Source organism: Salmo salar, chromosome ssa13 (assembly GCF_905237065.1).
Source record: "Salmo salar chromosome ssa13, Ssal_v3.1, whole genome shotgun sequence".
Classification (NCBI taxonomy): domain Eukaryota; kingdom Metazoa; phylum Chordata; class Actinopteri; order Salmoniformes; family Salmonidae; genus Salmo; species Salmo salar.
The window spans coordinates 104,938,085-104,957,344 of NC_059454.1; the positions used below are offsets into that span (position 1 = coordinate 104,938,085).

General features: G+C 44.5%; 1 protein-coding gene across 2 annotated transcripts in view; it reads right to left on the bottom strand.

Moving 5' to 3' along the window:
* ccbe1 (collagen and calcium binding EGF domains 1) overlaps window positions 1-19,260 on the bottom strand; it is a 117,627-nt gene that overhangs the window by 16,223 nt on the left and 82,144 nt on the right. Inside the window, exons 6-8 of one of the 2 annotated variants that reach the window (XM_014138844.2) lie at window positions 13,881-13,987; window positions 10,500-10,608; window positions 8,593-8,732 (exon numbers count right to left, since the gene is read on the bottom strand). In XM_014138844.2, the coding sequence (XP_013994319.1) occupies window positions 8,593-8,732; window positions 10,500-10,608; window positions 13,881-13,987 (356 nt within the window). Of the gene's footprint in view, window positions 1-8,592; window positions 8,733-10,499; window positions 10,609-13,880; window positions 13,991-19,260 lie in introns of both variants that reach the window. The other variant, XM_014138842.2, reaches the window with a different exon arrangement.

Sequence of the window (19,260 nt, forward strand, 5' to 3'; positions counted from 1 at the left end):
TGAAAATGTCATGTGATATTTTGAGAAAGTTTTCACACGATTTGTTCACCTTTATTTTAAGGGTGATGCTCAACAAGAATTAAATAAAGAATGGTTCACCACACACTGATGGAAGCTCCCAGGACTACAGAGACACATTATACTACAGGACTACAGACAGACAGACATTATACTACAGGACTACAGACAGAGACATTATACTACAGGACTACAGACAGACAGACATTATACTACAGGACTACAGACAGACAGACATTATACTACAGGACTACAGACAGAGACATTATACTACAGGACTACAGACAGACAGACATTATACTACAGGACTACAGACAGACAGACACATTATACTACAGGACTACAGACAGAGACATTATACTACAGGACTACAGACAGACAGACACATTATACTACAGGACTACAGACAGACAGACAGAGACATTATACTACAGGACTACAGACAGTAGAGATATTATACTACAGGACCACAGACAGAGACATTATACTACAGGACTACAGACAGACAGACACATTATACTACAGGACTACAGACAGACAGACAGATACATTATACTACAGGACTACAGACAGTAGAGATATTATACTACAGGACTACAGACAGAGACATTATACTACAGGACCACAGACAGAGACATTATACTACAGGACTACAGACAGAGCAGAGACATTATACTACAGGACTACAGACAGAGACATTATACTACAGGACTACAGACAGAGACATTATACTACAGGACTACAGACAGACAGAGACATTATACTACAGGACTACAGGACTACAGACAGACAGACACATTATACTACAGGACTAAAGACAGAGACATTATACTACAGGACTACAGACAGTAGAGACATTATACTACAGGACTACAGGACTATAGACAGACAGACAGACACATTATACTACAGGACTACAGACAGACAGAGACATTATACTACAGGACTACAGACAGAGACATTATACTACAGGACTACAGACAGACAGACAGAGACATTATACTACAGGACCACAGACAGACACATTATACTACAGGACTACAGACAGACAGAGACATTATACTACAGGACTACAGACAGAGACATTATACTACAGGACTACAGACAGACAGACAGAGATATTATACTACAGGACTACAGACAGACAGACACATTATACTACAGGACCACAGACAGACAGACACATTATACTACAGGACTACAGACAGACAGAGACATTATACTACAGGACTACAGACAGACAGACACATTATACTACAGGACCACAGACAGACAGACACATTACACTACAGGACTACAGACAGAGACATTATACTACAGGACCACAGACAGACAGAGACATTATACTACAGGACTACAGACAGTAGAGATATTATACTACAGGACTACAGACAGACAGAGACATTATACTACAGGACCACAGACAGAGACATTATACTACAGGACCACAGACAGACAGACACATTATACTACAGGACCACAGACAGACAGACACATTACACTACAGGACTACAGACAGAGACATTATACTACAGGACCACAGACAGACAGACACATTATACTACAGGACTACAGACAGTAGAGATATTATACTACAGGACTACAGACAGACAGAGACATTATACTACAGGACCACAGACAGACAGACACATTATACTACAGGACTACAGACAGTAGAGACATTATACTACAGGACTACAGACAGACAGAGACATTATACTACAGGACCACAGACAGACAGACACATTATACTACAGGACTACAGACAGTAGAGATATTATACTACAGGACTACAGACAGACAGAGACATTATACTACAGGACCACAGACAGAGACATTATACTACAGGACCACAGACAGACAGACACATTTTACTACAGGACCACAGACAGACAGACACATTACACTACAGGACTACAGACAGAGACATTATACTACAGGACCACAGACAGACAGACACATTATACTACAGGACTACAGACAGTAGAGATATTATACTACAGGACTACAGACAGACAGAGACATTATACTACAGGACCACAGACAGACAGACACATTATACTACAGGACTACAGACAGACAGACACATTATACTACAGGACTACAGACAGAGACATTATACTACAGGACTACAGACAGACGACATTATACTACAGGACTACAGACAGACACATTATACTACAGGACTACAGACAGACAGACATTATACTACAGGACTACAGACAGACAGACATTATACTACAGGACTACAGACAGAGACATTATACTACAGGACTACAGACAGAGACATTATACTACAGGACTACAGACAGACAGAGACATTATACTACAGGACTACAGACAGACAGAGACATTATACTACAGGACTACAGACAGACAGAGACATTATACTACAGGACTACAGACAGACAGACACATTATACTACAGGACTACAGACAGACAGACAGAGACATTATACTACAGGACTACAGACAGTAGAGATATTATACTACAGGACTACAGAGAGTAGAGATATTATACTACAGGACCACAGACAGAGACATTATACTACAGGACTACAGACAGACAGACACATTATACTACAGGACTACAGACAGAGACATTATACTACAGGACTACAGACAGACAGAGACATTATACTACAGGACTACAGACAGACAGACAGAGACATTATACTACAGGACTACAGACAGAGCAGAGACATTATACTACAGGACTACAGACAAAGACATTATACTACAGGACCACAGACAGAGACATTATACTACAGGACTACAGACAGAGCAGAGACATTATACTACAGGACTACAGACAGAGACATTATACTACAGGACTACAGACAGAGACATTATACTACAGGACTACAGACAGACAGAGACATTATACTACAGGACTACAGACAGAGACATTATACTACAGGACTACAGACAGACAGAGACATTATACTACAGGACTACAGACAGACAGACACATTATACTACAGGACTACAGACAGAGACATTATACTACAGGACTACAGACAGACAGAGACATTATACTACAGGACTACAGGACTACAGACAGACAGACACATTATACTACAGGACTACAGACAGACAGAGACATTATACTACAGACAGACAGACAGAGATATTATACTACAGGACTACAGACAGACAGACACATTATACTACAGGACTACAGACAGACAGACACATTATACTACAGGACTACAGACAGAGCAGAGACATTATACTACAGGACTACAGACAGACAGACACATTATACTACAGGACCACAGACAGACAGACACATTACACTACAGGACTACAGACAGAGACATTATACTACAGGACCACAGACAGACAGACACATTATACTACAGGACTACAGACAGTAGAGATATTATACTACAGGAATACAGACAGACAGAGACATTATACTACAGGACTACAGACAGACAGACACATTATACTACAGGACTACAGACAGACAGACACATTATACTACAGGACTACAGACAGAGACATTATACTACAGGACTACAGACAGACAGACAGAGACATTATACTACAGGACTACAGACAGACACAGTATACTACAGGACTACAGACAGACAGACATTATACTACAGGACTACAGACAGACAGACATTATACTACAGGACTACAGACAGAGACATTATACTACAGGACTACAGACAGACAGAGACATTATACTACAGGACCACAGACAGACAGACACATTACACTACAGGACTACAGACAGAGACATTATACTACAGGACTACAGACAGACAGAGACATTATACTACAGGACTACAGACAGACAGACAGAGACATTATACTACAGGACTACAGACAGAGACATTATACTACAGGACTACAGACAGACAGAGACATTAAACTACAGGACTACAGACAGACAGAGACGTTAAACTACAGGACTACAGACAGACAGACACATTATACTACAGGACTACAGACAGTAGAGATATTATACTACAGGACTACAGACAGTAGAGATATTACACTACAGGACTACAGACAGTAGAGACATTATACTACAGGACTACAGACAGACAGACACATTATACTACAGGACTACAGACAGAGACATTATACTACAGGACTACAGACAGACAGACAGAGACATTATACTACAGGACTACAGACAGACACAGTATACTACAGGACTACAGACAGACAGACACATTATACTGCAGGACTACAGACAGACAGAGACATTATACTACAGGACTACAGACAGAGACATTATACTACAGGACTACAGACAGACAGACATTATACTACAGGACTACAGACAGACAGACACATGATACTACAGGACCACAGACAGAGACATTATACTACAGGACTACAGACAGAGACATTATACTACAGGACTACAGACATAGACATTATACTACAGGACTACAGACAGACACATTATACTACAGGACTACAGACAGACAGACACATTACACTACAGGACTACAGACAGACAGAGACATTATACTGCAGGACTACAGACAGACAGACAGAGACATTATACTACAGGACTACAGACAGTAGAGATATTATACTACAGAACTACAGGGAAGGTAAGGGAGCTCTCAAACAACTAGATGTTCTTTGCCATTCGGCCATCAGATTTGCCACCAACGCTCCTTATAGGACACATCACTGCACTCTATACTCCTCTGTAAACTGGTCATCTCTGTATACCCGTCGCAAAACGGTCCCTGGTTTGAATCTGTGCTGTATCACATCCAGCTGTGACTGGGAGTCCCATAGGGTGGTGCACAATTGGCCCAGTGTTGTCTGGGTTTGGCCGGGGTAGGCCGTCATTGTAAATAAGAATTAGTTCTTAACTGACATGCCTAGTTAAATAAAGGTACAAAAATAAAAAATGATGCTTATTTATAAAACCCTCTCACTCCCCCCTATCTGAGATATCTACTGTAGCCCTCATCCTCTACATACAACACCCGTTCTGCCAGTCACATTCTGTTAAAGGTCCCCAAAGCACACACATCCCTGAGTCGCTCGTCTTTTCAGTTCGCTGCAGCTAGCGACTGGAACGAGCTGCAACAAACACTCAAACTGGACAGTTGTATCTCAATCTCTTCATTAAAAGACTCAATCATGGACACTCTTACTGACAGTTGTGGCTGCTTTGTGTGATGTATTGTTGTCTCTACCTTCTTGCCTAGTATCAAAATTGGGTACTTTTTCCACCACTGCAAGAATCTACAGAGCGAGAGCGAGCGAGAGGATGTGCTGTGTGCAGTAATGATACCCCAGTGTTTTGACATGTACTGTAGATATACATTAGCAGTGGGCACAAATATCAATAACTCCATATGATTTTCATATCGATATGAGCAAGGCATATCGTGATATCAGTTTATTCTACCTTTTAACCTACACTGTTCTGTAAAACAGCATACATGACTGTTCCTGCATGAACAAAACCCTCTCACAGACATTCTCACAGTATCTCGACTTAACATAATTAACTTCCTGATGATGGGCCATGGCGGCGGAGAGGAAGGCAGACGATTTACGTGTCCCCAACCCATTGTGTAGTTTATTTTTGCAACTAATTTTGTACATAATGTTTCTGCTACCGTCTCTTATGACCGAAAATAACTTCTAAACACCAGGACAGAGATTACTCACCACGGACTGGCAGAATCCTTTTTTCCCTTTCACGACTCTGATGAGCCCGACGCGAATGATATACTGCTTTCTCGGGAACAGGCCCAGATCCCCGCGATTTGTGTGAAGAGAAGGCAGAGAAAAAGGGGCCAAAGGGCGGGCTGCCTTCTGGGAATTCGTAGGCGATCAAATAAACCCCCACTTCCTTCCATTCTGCTAGCAAACGTACAATCTTTGGAGAATAAAATCGGAAGATTAAACTACCAACGGGATATTAATATTAAAATCAATAAGCTAAGGATCCTGGGACTAAACACCTCCCTCTGCAACTGGATCCTGGACTTCCTGACGGGCCGCCCCCAGGTGGTGAGGGTAGGTAACAACACATCCGCCACGCTGACCCTAAACACAGGGGCCCCTCAGGGGTGCCTGCTCAGTCCCCTCCTGTACTCCCTGTTCACTCATGACTGCACGGCCAGGCACGACTCCAACACCATCATTCAATTTGCCGATGACACAACAGTGGTAGGCCTGATCACCAACAATGACGAGACAGCCTGTAAGGAGGAGGTCAGAGACCTGACTGTGTGGTGCCAGGACAACAACCTCTCCCTCAACGTGATCAAGACAAAGGAGATGATTGTGGACTACAGGAAAAAGAGGACCGAGCATGCCCCCATTCTCATCGACGGGGCTGCAGTGGAGCAGGTTGAGAGCTTCAAGTTCCTTGGTGTCCACATCACCAACAAACTAACATGGTCCAAGCACACCAAGACAGTCGTGGTGAGGGCACGACAAAACCTATTCCCCCATTTGGCATGGGTCCTCAGATCCTCAAAAGGTTCTACAGCTGCAGCATCGAGAGCATCCTGACTGGTTGCATCACTGCCTGGTATGGCAACTGCTTGGCCACCGACTGCTAGGCACTACAGAGGGTAGTGCGAACGGCCCAGTACAAGCTTCCTACCATCCAGGACCTCTATACCAGGCAGTGTCAGAGGAAGGCCCTAAACATTTAAAGACTTCAGCCACCCCAGTCATAGACTGTTCTCTCTGCTACCGCACGGCAAGCCGTACCGGAGCACCAAGTCTAGGTACAAGAGGCTTCTAAACAGCTTCTACCCCCAAGCCATAACATCTAATCAAATGGCTACCCAGATTACTATTTGCATTGTCCCCCCCTTACACCGCTGCTACTCTCTGTTGTTGTCATCTATGTATAGTCACTTAAATAACTACCTACATGTACATACTACCTCAACTAACCGGTGCCCCTGCACATTGACTCTGTACTGGTACCCCCTGTATATAGTCTCCACATTGACTCTGTACCGGTACCCCCCTGTATATAGTCTCCACATTGACTCTGTACCGGTACCCCCCTGTATATAGCCTCCACACTGACTCTGTACCAGTACCCCCCTGTATATAGCCTCCACATTGACTCTGTACCAGTACCCCCCTGTATATAGTCTCCACATTGACTCTGTACCAGTACCCCCCTGTATATAGCCTCCACATTGACTCTGTACCGGTACCCCCTGTATATAGCCTCCACATTGACTCTGTACCAGTACTCCCCTGTATATAGCCTCCACATTGACTCTGTACCGGTACCCCCCTGTATATAGCCTCCACATTGACTCTGTACCGGTACCCCCTGTATATAGTCTCCACATTGACTCTGTACCGGTACCCCTGTATTTAGTCTCCACATTGACTCTGTACTGGTACCCCCTGTATATAGCCTCCACATTGACTCTGTACCAGTACTCCCCTGTATATAGCCTCCACATTGACTCTGTACCGGTACCCCCCTGTATATAGCCTCCACATTGACTCTGTACCGGTACCCCCCTGTATATAGTCTCCACATTAACTCTGTACCGGTACCCCTGTATTTAGTCTCCACATTGACTCTGTACTGGTACCCCCTGTATATAGCCTCCACATTGACTCTGTACCGGTACCCCCCTGTATATAGTCTCGCAATTGTTGTTTTACTGCTGCTCTTTAATTACTTGTTACTTTTATCTCTTATTCTTGTGCGTATTTTTAAACTGCATTGTTGGTTGGGGTCTCGTAAGTAAGCATTTCACTGTAAGGTCAACACCTGTTGTATTCGACGCATGTGACTAATACAATTTGATTTGATCAACGGACTTCCCTTATTAAACTGGTGGGCAGGTTCCCAGAACATTCCCACATGTCCCAATGGGCAATCAGCAACAAGTTGTCTGGACTTCACAAAGCCGTGGAAGTCCACACAGCTGCAATGTTATTCCTTCAAACCGATACGGTATCGATATCAGTTCAAACATGTTTAACTGATATGCACTATATAGGGGATAGGATGCCATTTGGGACACATCCAAGGACAGACAGGCCTGTGAGTCGTGCCCTAGTTTCCCCTAGAGGGGCCATCCACAGCTGGGGAGGTCACAACACTGTCTGTCTGTCTGTCTGTCTGTCTGTCTGTCTGTCTGTCTGTCTGTCTGTCTGTCTGTCTGTCTGTCTGTCTGTCTGTCTGTCTGTCTGTCTGTCTGTCTGTCTGTCTGTCTGTCTGTCTGTCCTGACATGTGTCCACGACACGTGTCACAGCAGAGACGAGAGAGAGAGAGGGGGAGGAGTTGGACATGGGGGAGAAGGGGGACACGGGGGTGAGGAGGACATGGGGAGGGGAGGAGGGGAGGGGAGGAGGGGGACACCATCTTCTAACACAGCAGAACAGACAGTGCTCTGTTTCTCTAGACCTGCTGTTTCAGCATATTTGAAATGCAGTTTATAACCAAGGAGAATCTGAGAGGATGACATGATATGATGATAATGTAACAGGATGAAAGTGGTGTTGTAATGTTGGTCTCCTAGAAGGGATACAAGGCATACTAGTGGTATTGAAACAGATGGCATGGTGGTGGTGCTGTTACTGACCATGGGCCCGCGTCGGCCCTGCTTCATGTAGGACATGTCAGGCGAGGGCCCAACGGGGCCCATCAGTCCCCTGGGTCCAGGAGGGCCGGGAGGCCCCAACAGTCCTGTGTGGCCAGGGGGGCCCATTGGCCCTGGATCTCCTGAGATATAGAAACACACAGGTCTGGGATTAGTGGGAGAGGGCTGAAAAAGCAGAGACATTATACTACAGAACTACAGATAGATAGATACAGTATACTACAGAACTACAGATAGATAGATACAGTATACTACAGAACTACAGATAGATAGATACAGTATACTACAGAACTACAGATAGATAGATACAGTATACTACAGAACTACAGATAGATAGATACACTATACTACAGGACTACAGATACAGAGCAGAGACATACTACAGAACTACAGATAGATAGATACAGTATACTACAGGACTACAGATACAGAGCAGAGACATTATACTACAGAACTACAGATAGATAGATACAGTATACTACAGGACTACAGATACAGAGCAGAGACATACTACAGAACTACAGATAGATAGATACAGTATACTACAGGACTACAGATACAGAGCAGAGACATTATACTACAGAACTACAGATAGATAGATACAGTATACTACAGATACAGACAGAGACATACTACAAAACTACAGATAGATAGATACAGTATACTACAGGACTACAGATACAGAGCAGAGACATACTACAGAACTACAGATAGATAGATACAGTATACTACAGGACTACAGATACAGAGCAGAGACATTATACTACAGAACTACAGATAGATAGATACAGTATACTACAGGACTACAGATACAGAGCAGAGACATTATACTACAGAACTACAGACAGAGACATACTACAGAACTACAGATAGATAGATACAGTATACTACAGGACTACAGATACAGAGCAGAGACATTACACTACAAGACTACAGACAGAGACATACTACAGAACTACAGATAGATAGATACAGTATACTACAGGACTACAGATACAGAGCAGAGACATTACACTACAAGACTACAGACAGAGACATACTACAGAACTACAGATAGATAGTTACAGTATACTACAGGACTACAGATAGATAGATACAGTATACTACAGGACTACAGATACAGAGCAGAGACATTATACTACAGAACTACAGATAGATAGATACAGTATACTACAGGACTACAGATACAGAGCAGAGACATTATACTACAGAACTACAGATAGATAGATACAGTATACTACAGGACTACAGATAGATAGATACAGTATACTACAGGACTACAGATACAGAGCAGAGACATACTACAGAACTACAGATGGATAGATACAGTATACTACAGGACTACAGATACAGAGCAGAGACATTATACTACAGAACTACAGATAGATAGATACAGTATACTACAGGACTACAGATACAGAGCAGAGACATTATACTACAGAACTACAGATAGATAGATAGATAGATACAGTATACTACAGGACTACAGATACAGACAGAGACATACTACAGAACTACAGATAGATAGATACAGTATACTACAGGACTACAGATACAGAGCAGAGACATTATACTACAGAACTACAGATAGATAGATACAGTATACTACAGGACTACAGATACAGAGCAGAGACATTATACTACAGAACTACAGATAGATAGATACAGTATACTACAGGACTACAGATACAGAGCAGAGACATTATACTACAGAACTACAGATCGATAGATACAGTATACTACAGGACTACAGATACAGAGCAGAGACATACTACAGAACTACAGATAGACAGAGACATTATACTACAGGACGACAGACAGTAGAGATATTATACTACAGGACGATAGATATTACACAGACAGAGACATTATACTACAGCTAGTTTTACCTGGAGGACCGGGCAGACCAGGAGGCCCGGGGAGGAAGGAGTGTGACATCAGCATCTTCTCACTGGTCATCTGCTTGGTAACATCAGCGTTGCTGGGCAACATGGCGATCTATAGAACAAGAAGAGCGGATATAGTTAAGATTGTTTAAAGGTGAAATCTGCGATTGAAACAACAAAGCAGCCATCTTGCTTATGTTTTTAGTACGACAGTTGAACTAAGGTCATAAGGCATTCGTCAGTTATATTCTTCAACAATCAATTGCTGTATATCATTAATTTAGAAGTAAAAAGATTTGATTTGCCCATTTAATGTAGAGGTTCCAGCACAAAGGATTTTCTCAAGATCAGTCTTAATGAGAGAGAGGTCTGAGATAATGGAGAAACGATCAGGCGTGTCGGCGATACAGCCATTTGGCTGTCAGTCATCATAGTGCAGAAGCCTACGGGGAGATTACAGTGTAAGAGTGTACTCAATGTTCAAGGACCTGTAATAATAGTTACTACATGGATGTATTACACTTACAGGACAAGAAAATTACATTCTCTACGTGAATTCTTTGTTGTGTCAGAGTACGACTTGAAACCAGATATGTCAATTTGTAACAACCAGACGCAGGCCCAGGAAATCACTATGCATTACTTAGGTAGACCAGGAGACTGCACTATACTCTGGGATATATACATGTATATGTAAGTACTCTATATCAAAGCGTAGTACAGGCTGGGGCCATACATTTGGCTGGGGCCATACATTAGGCTGGGGCTGGGGCCATACATTAGGCTGGGGCCATACATTAGGCTGGGGCTGGGGCCATACATTAGGCTGGGGCCATACATTTGGCTGGGGCCATACATTAGGCTGGGGCCATACATTAGGCTGGGGCTGGGGCCATACATTAGGCTGGGGCCATACATTAGGTTGGGGCCATACATTAGGTTGGGGCTGGGGCCATACATTAGGCTGGGGCCATACAAAAGGCTGGGGCCATACATTAGGTTGGGGCCATACATTAGGCTGGGGCTGGGGCCATACATTAGGCTGGGGCCATACATTAGGTTGAGGCTGGGGCCATACATTAGGCTGGGGCCATATAAAAGGCTGGGGCCATACATTAGGCTGGGGCCATACATTAGGTTGGGGCTGGGGCCATACATTAGGCTGGGGCCATATAAAAGGCTGGGGCCATACATTAGGCTGGGGCTGGGGCCATACATTAGTCTCTGGGGCTGGGGCCATACATTAGACTGGGGCCATACATTAGGCTGGGGTCATACATTACCTGCGAACTGGTGTGCAAGTCATATGCCATGGTATGTCCTTGGGCAGGGGCGATGAATCAGAGAACATCCAATTGAATCATTATTCCTGCATCATATGCCGACGTGGTCTCTGAGCCATGACATGAGATGAAGGAGTATGTGTTGGTTTGTAGAGTAGAGACGAGCAGCTATGTAAGTGTTAATCCAAAGCAGCCTGCGCTTATGCCTTGAGGGGGGCGGTAGGTGACCAGTGATGGCCATAATCTTCCTTTCCTGTCAGTCAGTCAGTCAACCCCCCCTCTCAAAAGACAATTTTTTTGTACCCTATTCCCTATATAGAGCACAACTACTTTGGACCAGAGCCCAACTTTTTGACCAGAGCCCTACTTTTGACCAGAGCCCTACTTTTGACCAGAGCCCTACTTTTGGACCAGAGCCCTACTTTTGGACCAGAGCCCTACTTTTGGACCAGAGCCCTACTTTTGACCAGAGCCCTATGGGTCCTATGTAGGGATTGGGGTATAGGTTGCCATTTGCAGCACACTAGCCACATAGGCCTATTTCATTTTTTCCCTCCAATGAAAAAGAGCTAGTAGCCTGCCTACTGAACCCCACAGGACCACAGGGCTGGGAACCATATATCACATGTTACAGGGCAGAGTGGTGAGCTGCCCCGTTGACAGACTGGTCTACAGAGTGAGCCTGACTGGGAAGGCTAGAGGGCTGGAAATACTCACTAAGCAATGTGTGTGTGTGTGTGTGTGTGTGTGTGTGTGTGTGTGTGTGTGTGTGTGTGTGTGTGTGTGTGTGTGTGTGTGTGTGTGTGTGTGTGTGTGTGTGTGTGTGTGTGTGTGTGTGTGTGTGTGTGTGTATGTATAGTTGGTGTGTATGGTTACAGAACCAACTAGCTAGCTGCAGTATTTTGAAATGATTTCAGTAATTTGTATTATGTACAATAAACGTTGTTCTGCGTCCCAGAGGAGATGTTTCCCAGTGTTATTCTACCTGAATATATTGGCAGATATAGACTAGTGATACGCAGAGTTATTTGGTGAATGAAACATACAATAGAATAGCATGAATAAATAAATAAACCAACGGAATAATCTTGGTCCATTTTAATACCTAACTGAATCCAACCAACTGTGTTTTATGTGGAATGGCTCAGTGGTAAGCAGCAACACACATTATCCAGAGAGACTTACAGTTAGTCATTTAGCAGACACTCTTATCCAGAGAGACTAACAGTTAGTCATTTAGCAGACACTCTTATCCAGAGAGACTTACAGTTAGTCATTTAGCAGACACTCTTATCCAGAGAGACTAACAGTTAGTCATTTAGCAGACACTCTTATCCAGAGAGACTAACAGTTAGTCATTTAGCAGACACTCTTATCCAGAGAGACTAACAGTTAGTCATTTAGCAGACACTCTTATCCAGAGAGACTAACAGTTAGTCATTTAGCAGACACTCTTATCCAGAGAGACTTACAGTTAGTCATTTAGCAGACACTCTTATCCAGAGACTTACAGTTAGTCATTTAGCAGACACTCTTATCCAGAGAGACTAACAGTTAGTCATTTAGCAGACACTCTTATCCAGAGAGACTTACAGTTAGTCATTTAGCAGACACTCTTATCAAGAGAGACTAACAGTTAGTCATTTAGCAGACACTCTTATCCAGAGAGACTAACAGTTAGTCATTTAGCAGACACTCTTATCCAGAGAGACTAACAGTTAGTCATTTAGCAGACACTCTTATCCAGAGAGACTTACAGTTAGTCATTTAGCAGACACTCTTATCCAGAGACTTACAGTTAGTCATTTAGCAGACACTCTTATCCAGAGAGACTAACAGTTAGTCATTTAGCAGACACTCTTATCCAGAGAGACTTACAGTTAGTCATTTAGCAGACACTCTTATCCAGAGAGAGACTTACAGTTAGTCATTCATCTTCAGATAGCTAGGTGGGACAAGCACATTTCAGTTAGTACATTTTCCCTCAATAATTTAAATATCAGCAAAGTAAGCTCTAGTAGGAAAATAAAAGTGTGAGTGTTATTTTTTAAATATTTTTTTGGGGGGAGGAGGGGGGGGATTAATGGAAACTAGAACAAACCTTTTGTTTGAGCTGAAAGACAGTAATCTTGATCTGGTGGAAGTCTTCACATGTTGCAGAGCATGCCCCAGCCTTCATCACGTTGTCTGACGTCTCAAACAGCTGAGCTGCTGAGGGGGTGCATAAAACAGCAAAATGTTACTCAACATTTTTTTAAATATAGACCCACCAAAAGCCATCACAGTGACTTCAGAACAAATTCATACCCGTTGACTTTTTACACATTTTGTTGTGTTACAGCCTGAATTTAAAACGGATGACATTTAGATGTTTGTCACCGGCCTATACACAATACCCCATAATGTAAAAGTGAGATTATGTATTTGGATTTTTTTTACAATTTAATAAAACATGTAAAGCTGAAATGTCTTGAGTCAATAAGTATTCAACCCCTTTGTTATGGCAAGTCCAAATAAGTTTAGGAGTAAAATTTGCTTAATAAGTCACATAATAAATTACATGGACTCACTCTTTGTGCAATAGTGTTTGACATGATTTTTGAATGACTACCTCATCTCTGTTTCACACACATTCAAATTATCTGTAAGGTCCCTCAGTTGTGCAGTGAATTTCAAACACAGATTCAACCACAAAGACCAGAGAGGTTTTCCAATGCCTCGCAAAGAAGGACACCTATTGGTAGATGGGTAAAAATAAAAAAAGCAGACATTGAATACCCCTTTGAGAATGGTGAAGTTATTAATTACACTTTGGTGTATCAATACACCCAGTCACTACAAAGATACAGGCGTCCTTCCTAATTCAATTGCCAGACAGGAAGGAAACAGCCAAGGGATTTCACCAAGAGGTCAAAGGTGACATTAAAACAGCTACAGAGTTTAATGGCTGTGATAGGTGAAAACTGAGGATGGATAAATAACATCGTAGTTACTCCACAATACTAACCTAATTGACAGAGTGAAGTGGCAACTCCGGGATGCTGGCCTTCTAGGCAGAGTTGCAAAGAAAAAGCCATTTCTCAGACTGGCCAATAAAAGAAAAGATTAAGATGGGCAAAAGAACACAGACACTGGACAGAGGAACTCTGCCTAGAAGGCCAGCATCCTGGAGTCGCCTCTTCACTGTTGACATTGAGATTGGTGTTTTGCGGGTATTATTTATTGAAGCTGCCAGTTTAGGACTTGTGAGGCGTCTGTTTCTCAAACTAGACACTCTAATGTACTTCTCCTCTTGCTCAGTTGTGCACCGGGGCGTCCCACTCCTCTTTCTAATCTGGTTAGAGCCAGTTTGCGCTGTTCTGTGAAGGGAGTAGTACACAGTGTTGTACGAGATCTTCAGTTTCTTGGCAATTTCTCGCATGGAATTGCCTTAATTTCTCAGAACAAGAATAGACTGACAAGTTTCAGAAGAAAGTTATTTGTTTCTGGCCATTTGAAGCCTGTTATCAAACCCACAAATGTTGATGCTCCAGATACTCAACTAGTCTAAAGAAGGGCAGTTTTATTGCTTCTTTAATCAGGACAACAGTTTTCAGCTGTGCTAACATAATTGCAAAAGGGTTTTATAATGATCAATTAGCCTTTTAAAATGACAAACTTGGATTAGCTAACACAACGTGCCATTGGAACACAGGAGTGATGGTTGCTGATAATGTGCCTCTGTACACCTATGTATATATTCCATAAAAAAATCAGCCGTTTCCAGCTACAATAATCATTTACGACATTAACAATGTCTACACCGTATTTCTGATCAATTTGATGTTATTTTAATGGCCCAAAAATTTGCTTTTCTTTCAAAAACAAGGACATTTCTAAGTGACCCCAAACTTTTGAATGGTAGTGTATGGCAATTAGATATTTCTGTATACAGAATTTTCAACATTTCTAAAAACCTGTTTTCACTTTGTCATTATGGGGTATTGTGATGTCATTATGAGGTATTGTGATGTCATTATGGGGTATTGTGATGTCATTATGGGGTATTGTGATGTAATTATGGGGTATTGTGATGTCATTATGGGGTATTGTGATGTCGTTATGGGGTATTGTGTGTAGGTTTTAATTTGAATTCAGGCTGCAACACAACAAAATGTAGAACAGGTCAAGGGGTATGAATACTTTTTGAAGGCACTGTAACTAGTCATCGCTCTTTTACTATTTGAAAGGTATGGCAATAAAAACACATCTGTGTCACCGGTTTGTAAGAAGATATCAGAAACAGAGATATCTGTGGCAAAATCTGAGGGGAATCTTTTGTCCGTCTAGGAATGCTGCAAGTATGTTAAACAAAGACAAATAGTCCCAAATAGATGCGTCCCTAATGGCACCCTATTCCCTTTATAGTGGGCACCCTATTCCCTTTATAGTGCACTACTTTTGACTAAAGTCTGTGGGTCGTGCACTGTATAGAGAATAGGGTGACATTTGGGACTCGTCCATAGTGGGTTCCAAAAGGGTTCTTCGCCTGTCCCCACAGGAGAACACTTTTTGGTTCCAGGTCGAACCATTTTTGGTTCCAGATATAACTATTTTGGGTTCCATGTAGAACTCTCCGTGGAAAGGGTTCAACATTGAACTCAAAAGGGTTCTACCTGGAACCATAAAGGGTTCTTCAAAGGGTTCTCCTATGGGGACAGCCGAAGAACCCTTTCAGGTTCTAGATAGCAATTTTTTTCTAAGAGTGTACCCTTTAAGAAAACGGCCAAAGCTAAAGGGATGACTGACTGGCATATATATGCCGTTAAACATTGTACCTGTACCCTAGTGTAACGGGTGGCAGGAAATCCTAGAGGGAGGCAGGAAGCTGCTCTAGTAAATATGTAATGCAGCTGTATGTGTTTGGTGTGGGGGACTTGGGAGCATGAGAGCTGAGTAGCCAATATCGTAGACCACATGCCTTGCTGCTATCAGTGGAGATCAAAGGCAATGTGGTGGGGCTGTGGGCAGGCGGGCGGGCGGGGGGGGGGGGGGTGGTATAGAGTCTAGACTACATGCCTTGCTGTGATCAGTGGTGATCTATAGCTTGACTCTCTGCTGTGATCAGTGGTGATCTATAGCTTGACTCTCTGCTGTGATCAGTGGTGATCTATAGCTTGACTCTCTGCTGTTAGCAGTGGTGATCTATAGCTTGTTGTTGATAGATATCAGTGGATCGCAGCACAGGTGAAGGGCATGACTATGAAGGTAGGATGCCAAACAGAGAGACAGGGGAGCAGGAGGGGGGCAGGAAGACAGGGGAGCAGGGAGACAGACAGGGGAACAGGGAGACAGGGGAGTACAGTAGGTAGACATGGGAGTATAGTAGGTAGACAGGGGAGCAGGGAGACAGACAGGGGAGCAGGGAGACAGGGGAGTACAGTAGGTAGACAGGGGAGTACAGTAGGTAGACAGGGGAGCAGGGAGTCAGGGGAGCAGGAAGACAAGGGAGTACAGAAGGTAGACAGGGGAGCAGGTAGACAGGGGAGCAGGGAGACAGGGGAGTACAGTAGGTAGACAGGGGAGCAGGGAGACAGGGGAGTACAGTAGGTAGACAGGGGAGTACAGTAGGTAGACAGGGGAGCAGGTAGACAGGGGAGTACAGTAGGTAGACAGAGGAGTACAGTAGGCAGACAGAGGAGTACAGTAGGTAGACAGGGGAGTACAGTAGGTAGACAGGGGAGCAGGGAGACAGGGGAGTACAGTAGGTAGACAGGGGAGCAGGTAGACAGGGGAGTACAGTAGGTAGACAGGGGAGTACAGTAGGTAGACGGGAGCAGGGAGACAGGGGAGTACAGTAGGTAGACAGGGGAGTACAGTAGGTAGACAGGGGAGCAGGGAGACAGGGGAGTACAGTAGGTAGACAGGGGAGCGGGTAGACAGGGGAGTACAGTAGGTAGACAGAGGAGTACAGTAGGTAGACAGGGGAGTACAGTAGGTAGACAGGAGTACAGTAGGTAGACAGGGGAGTACAGTAGGTAGACAGGGGAGCAGGGAGACAGGGGAGTACAGTAGGTAGACAGGGGAGTACAGTAGGTAGACAGGGGAGTACAGTAGGTAGACAGAGGAGTACAGTAGGTAGACAGGGGAGTACAGTAGGTAGACAGGAGTACAGTAGGTAGACAGGGGAGTACAGTAGGTAGACAGGGGAGCAGGGAGACAGGGGAGTACAGTAGGTAGACAGGGGAGTACAGTAGGTAGACAGGGGAGTACAGTAGGTAGACAGGGGAGTACAGTAGGTAGACAGGGGAGCAGAGGGACAGGGGAGTACAGTAGGTAGACAGGGGAGTACAGTAGGTAGACAGGGGAGCAGGTAGACAGGGGAGCAGGTAGACAGGGGAGTACAGTAGGTAGACAGGGGAGCAGGTAGACAGGGGAGTAGGTAGACAGGGAGTAGGTGGACGGGGGAGCAGAGCAGGTAGACGGGGGGAGCAGAGCAGGTAGACGGGGGAGCAGAGCAGGTAGACGGGGGAGCAGAGCAGGTAGACGGGGAGTAGAGCAGGTAGACGGGGGAGCAGAGCAGATAGACGGGGGAGCAGAGCAGGTAGACGGGGGAGCAGAGCAGGTAGACGGGGGAGCAGAGCAGGTAGACGGGGGAGCAGAGCAGGTAGACGGGGGAGCAGAGCAGGTAGACGGGGGGAGCAGAGCAGGTAGACGGGGGGAGCAGAGCAGGTAGACGGGGGAGCAGAGCAGATAGACGGGGAGCAGAGCAGGTAGACGGGGGAGCAGAGCAGGTAGACGGGGGAGCAGAGCAGGTAGACGGGGGAGCAGAGCAGATAGACGGGGAGCAGAGCAGGTAGACGGGGGAGCAGAGCAGGTAGACGGGGGAGCAGAGCAGATAGACGGGGGAGCAGAGCAGGTAGACGGGGGAGCAGAGCAGGTAGACGGGGGAGCAGAGCAGGTAGACGGGGGAGCAGAGCAGATAGACGGGGGAGCAGAGCAGGTAGACGGGGGAGCAGAGCAGGTAGACTGTGGGAGCAGAGCAGGTAGACGGGGGAGCAGAGCAGGTAGACGGGGGAGCAGAGCAGGTAGACGGGGGAGCAGAGGGGCTGTAGTGTAAAGACCACACACCTTGCTAAGGCTCCCCACAATATAATGTTGCTGATAGATCTCAGTGGATCGCAGCACAGGTGAAAGGCATGGCTATGATTATTATTCAGCAAAGACCCACAGAATGCCTTTAATCAAGCTCACACATCAAGGTTGTTGGGTTTTCCCACCAGCTCCCTCCCTCCCTCCCTCCCTCCCTCCCTCCCTCCCTCCCTCCCTCCCTCCCTCCCTCCCTCCCTCCCTCCCTCCCAGGTTAACTGCACTCTTTTCAAAGGAACATAAAAAACAACACTTTAATGATGATGGGGTACTTGCACAACCCTGGGGTGCAAGGCAAGCTATTCCCAAAACCAGATGAAGACAGCTTTGCTTTGAGAGTTTTTCTTTATGTT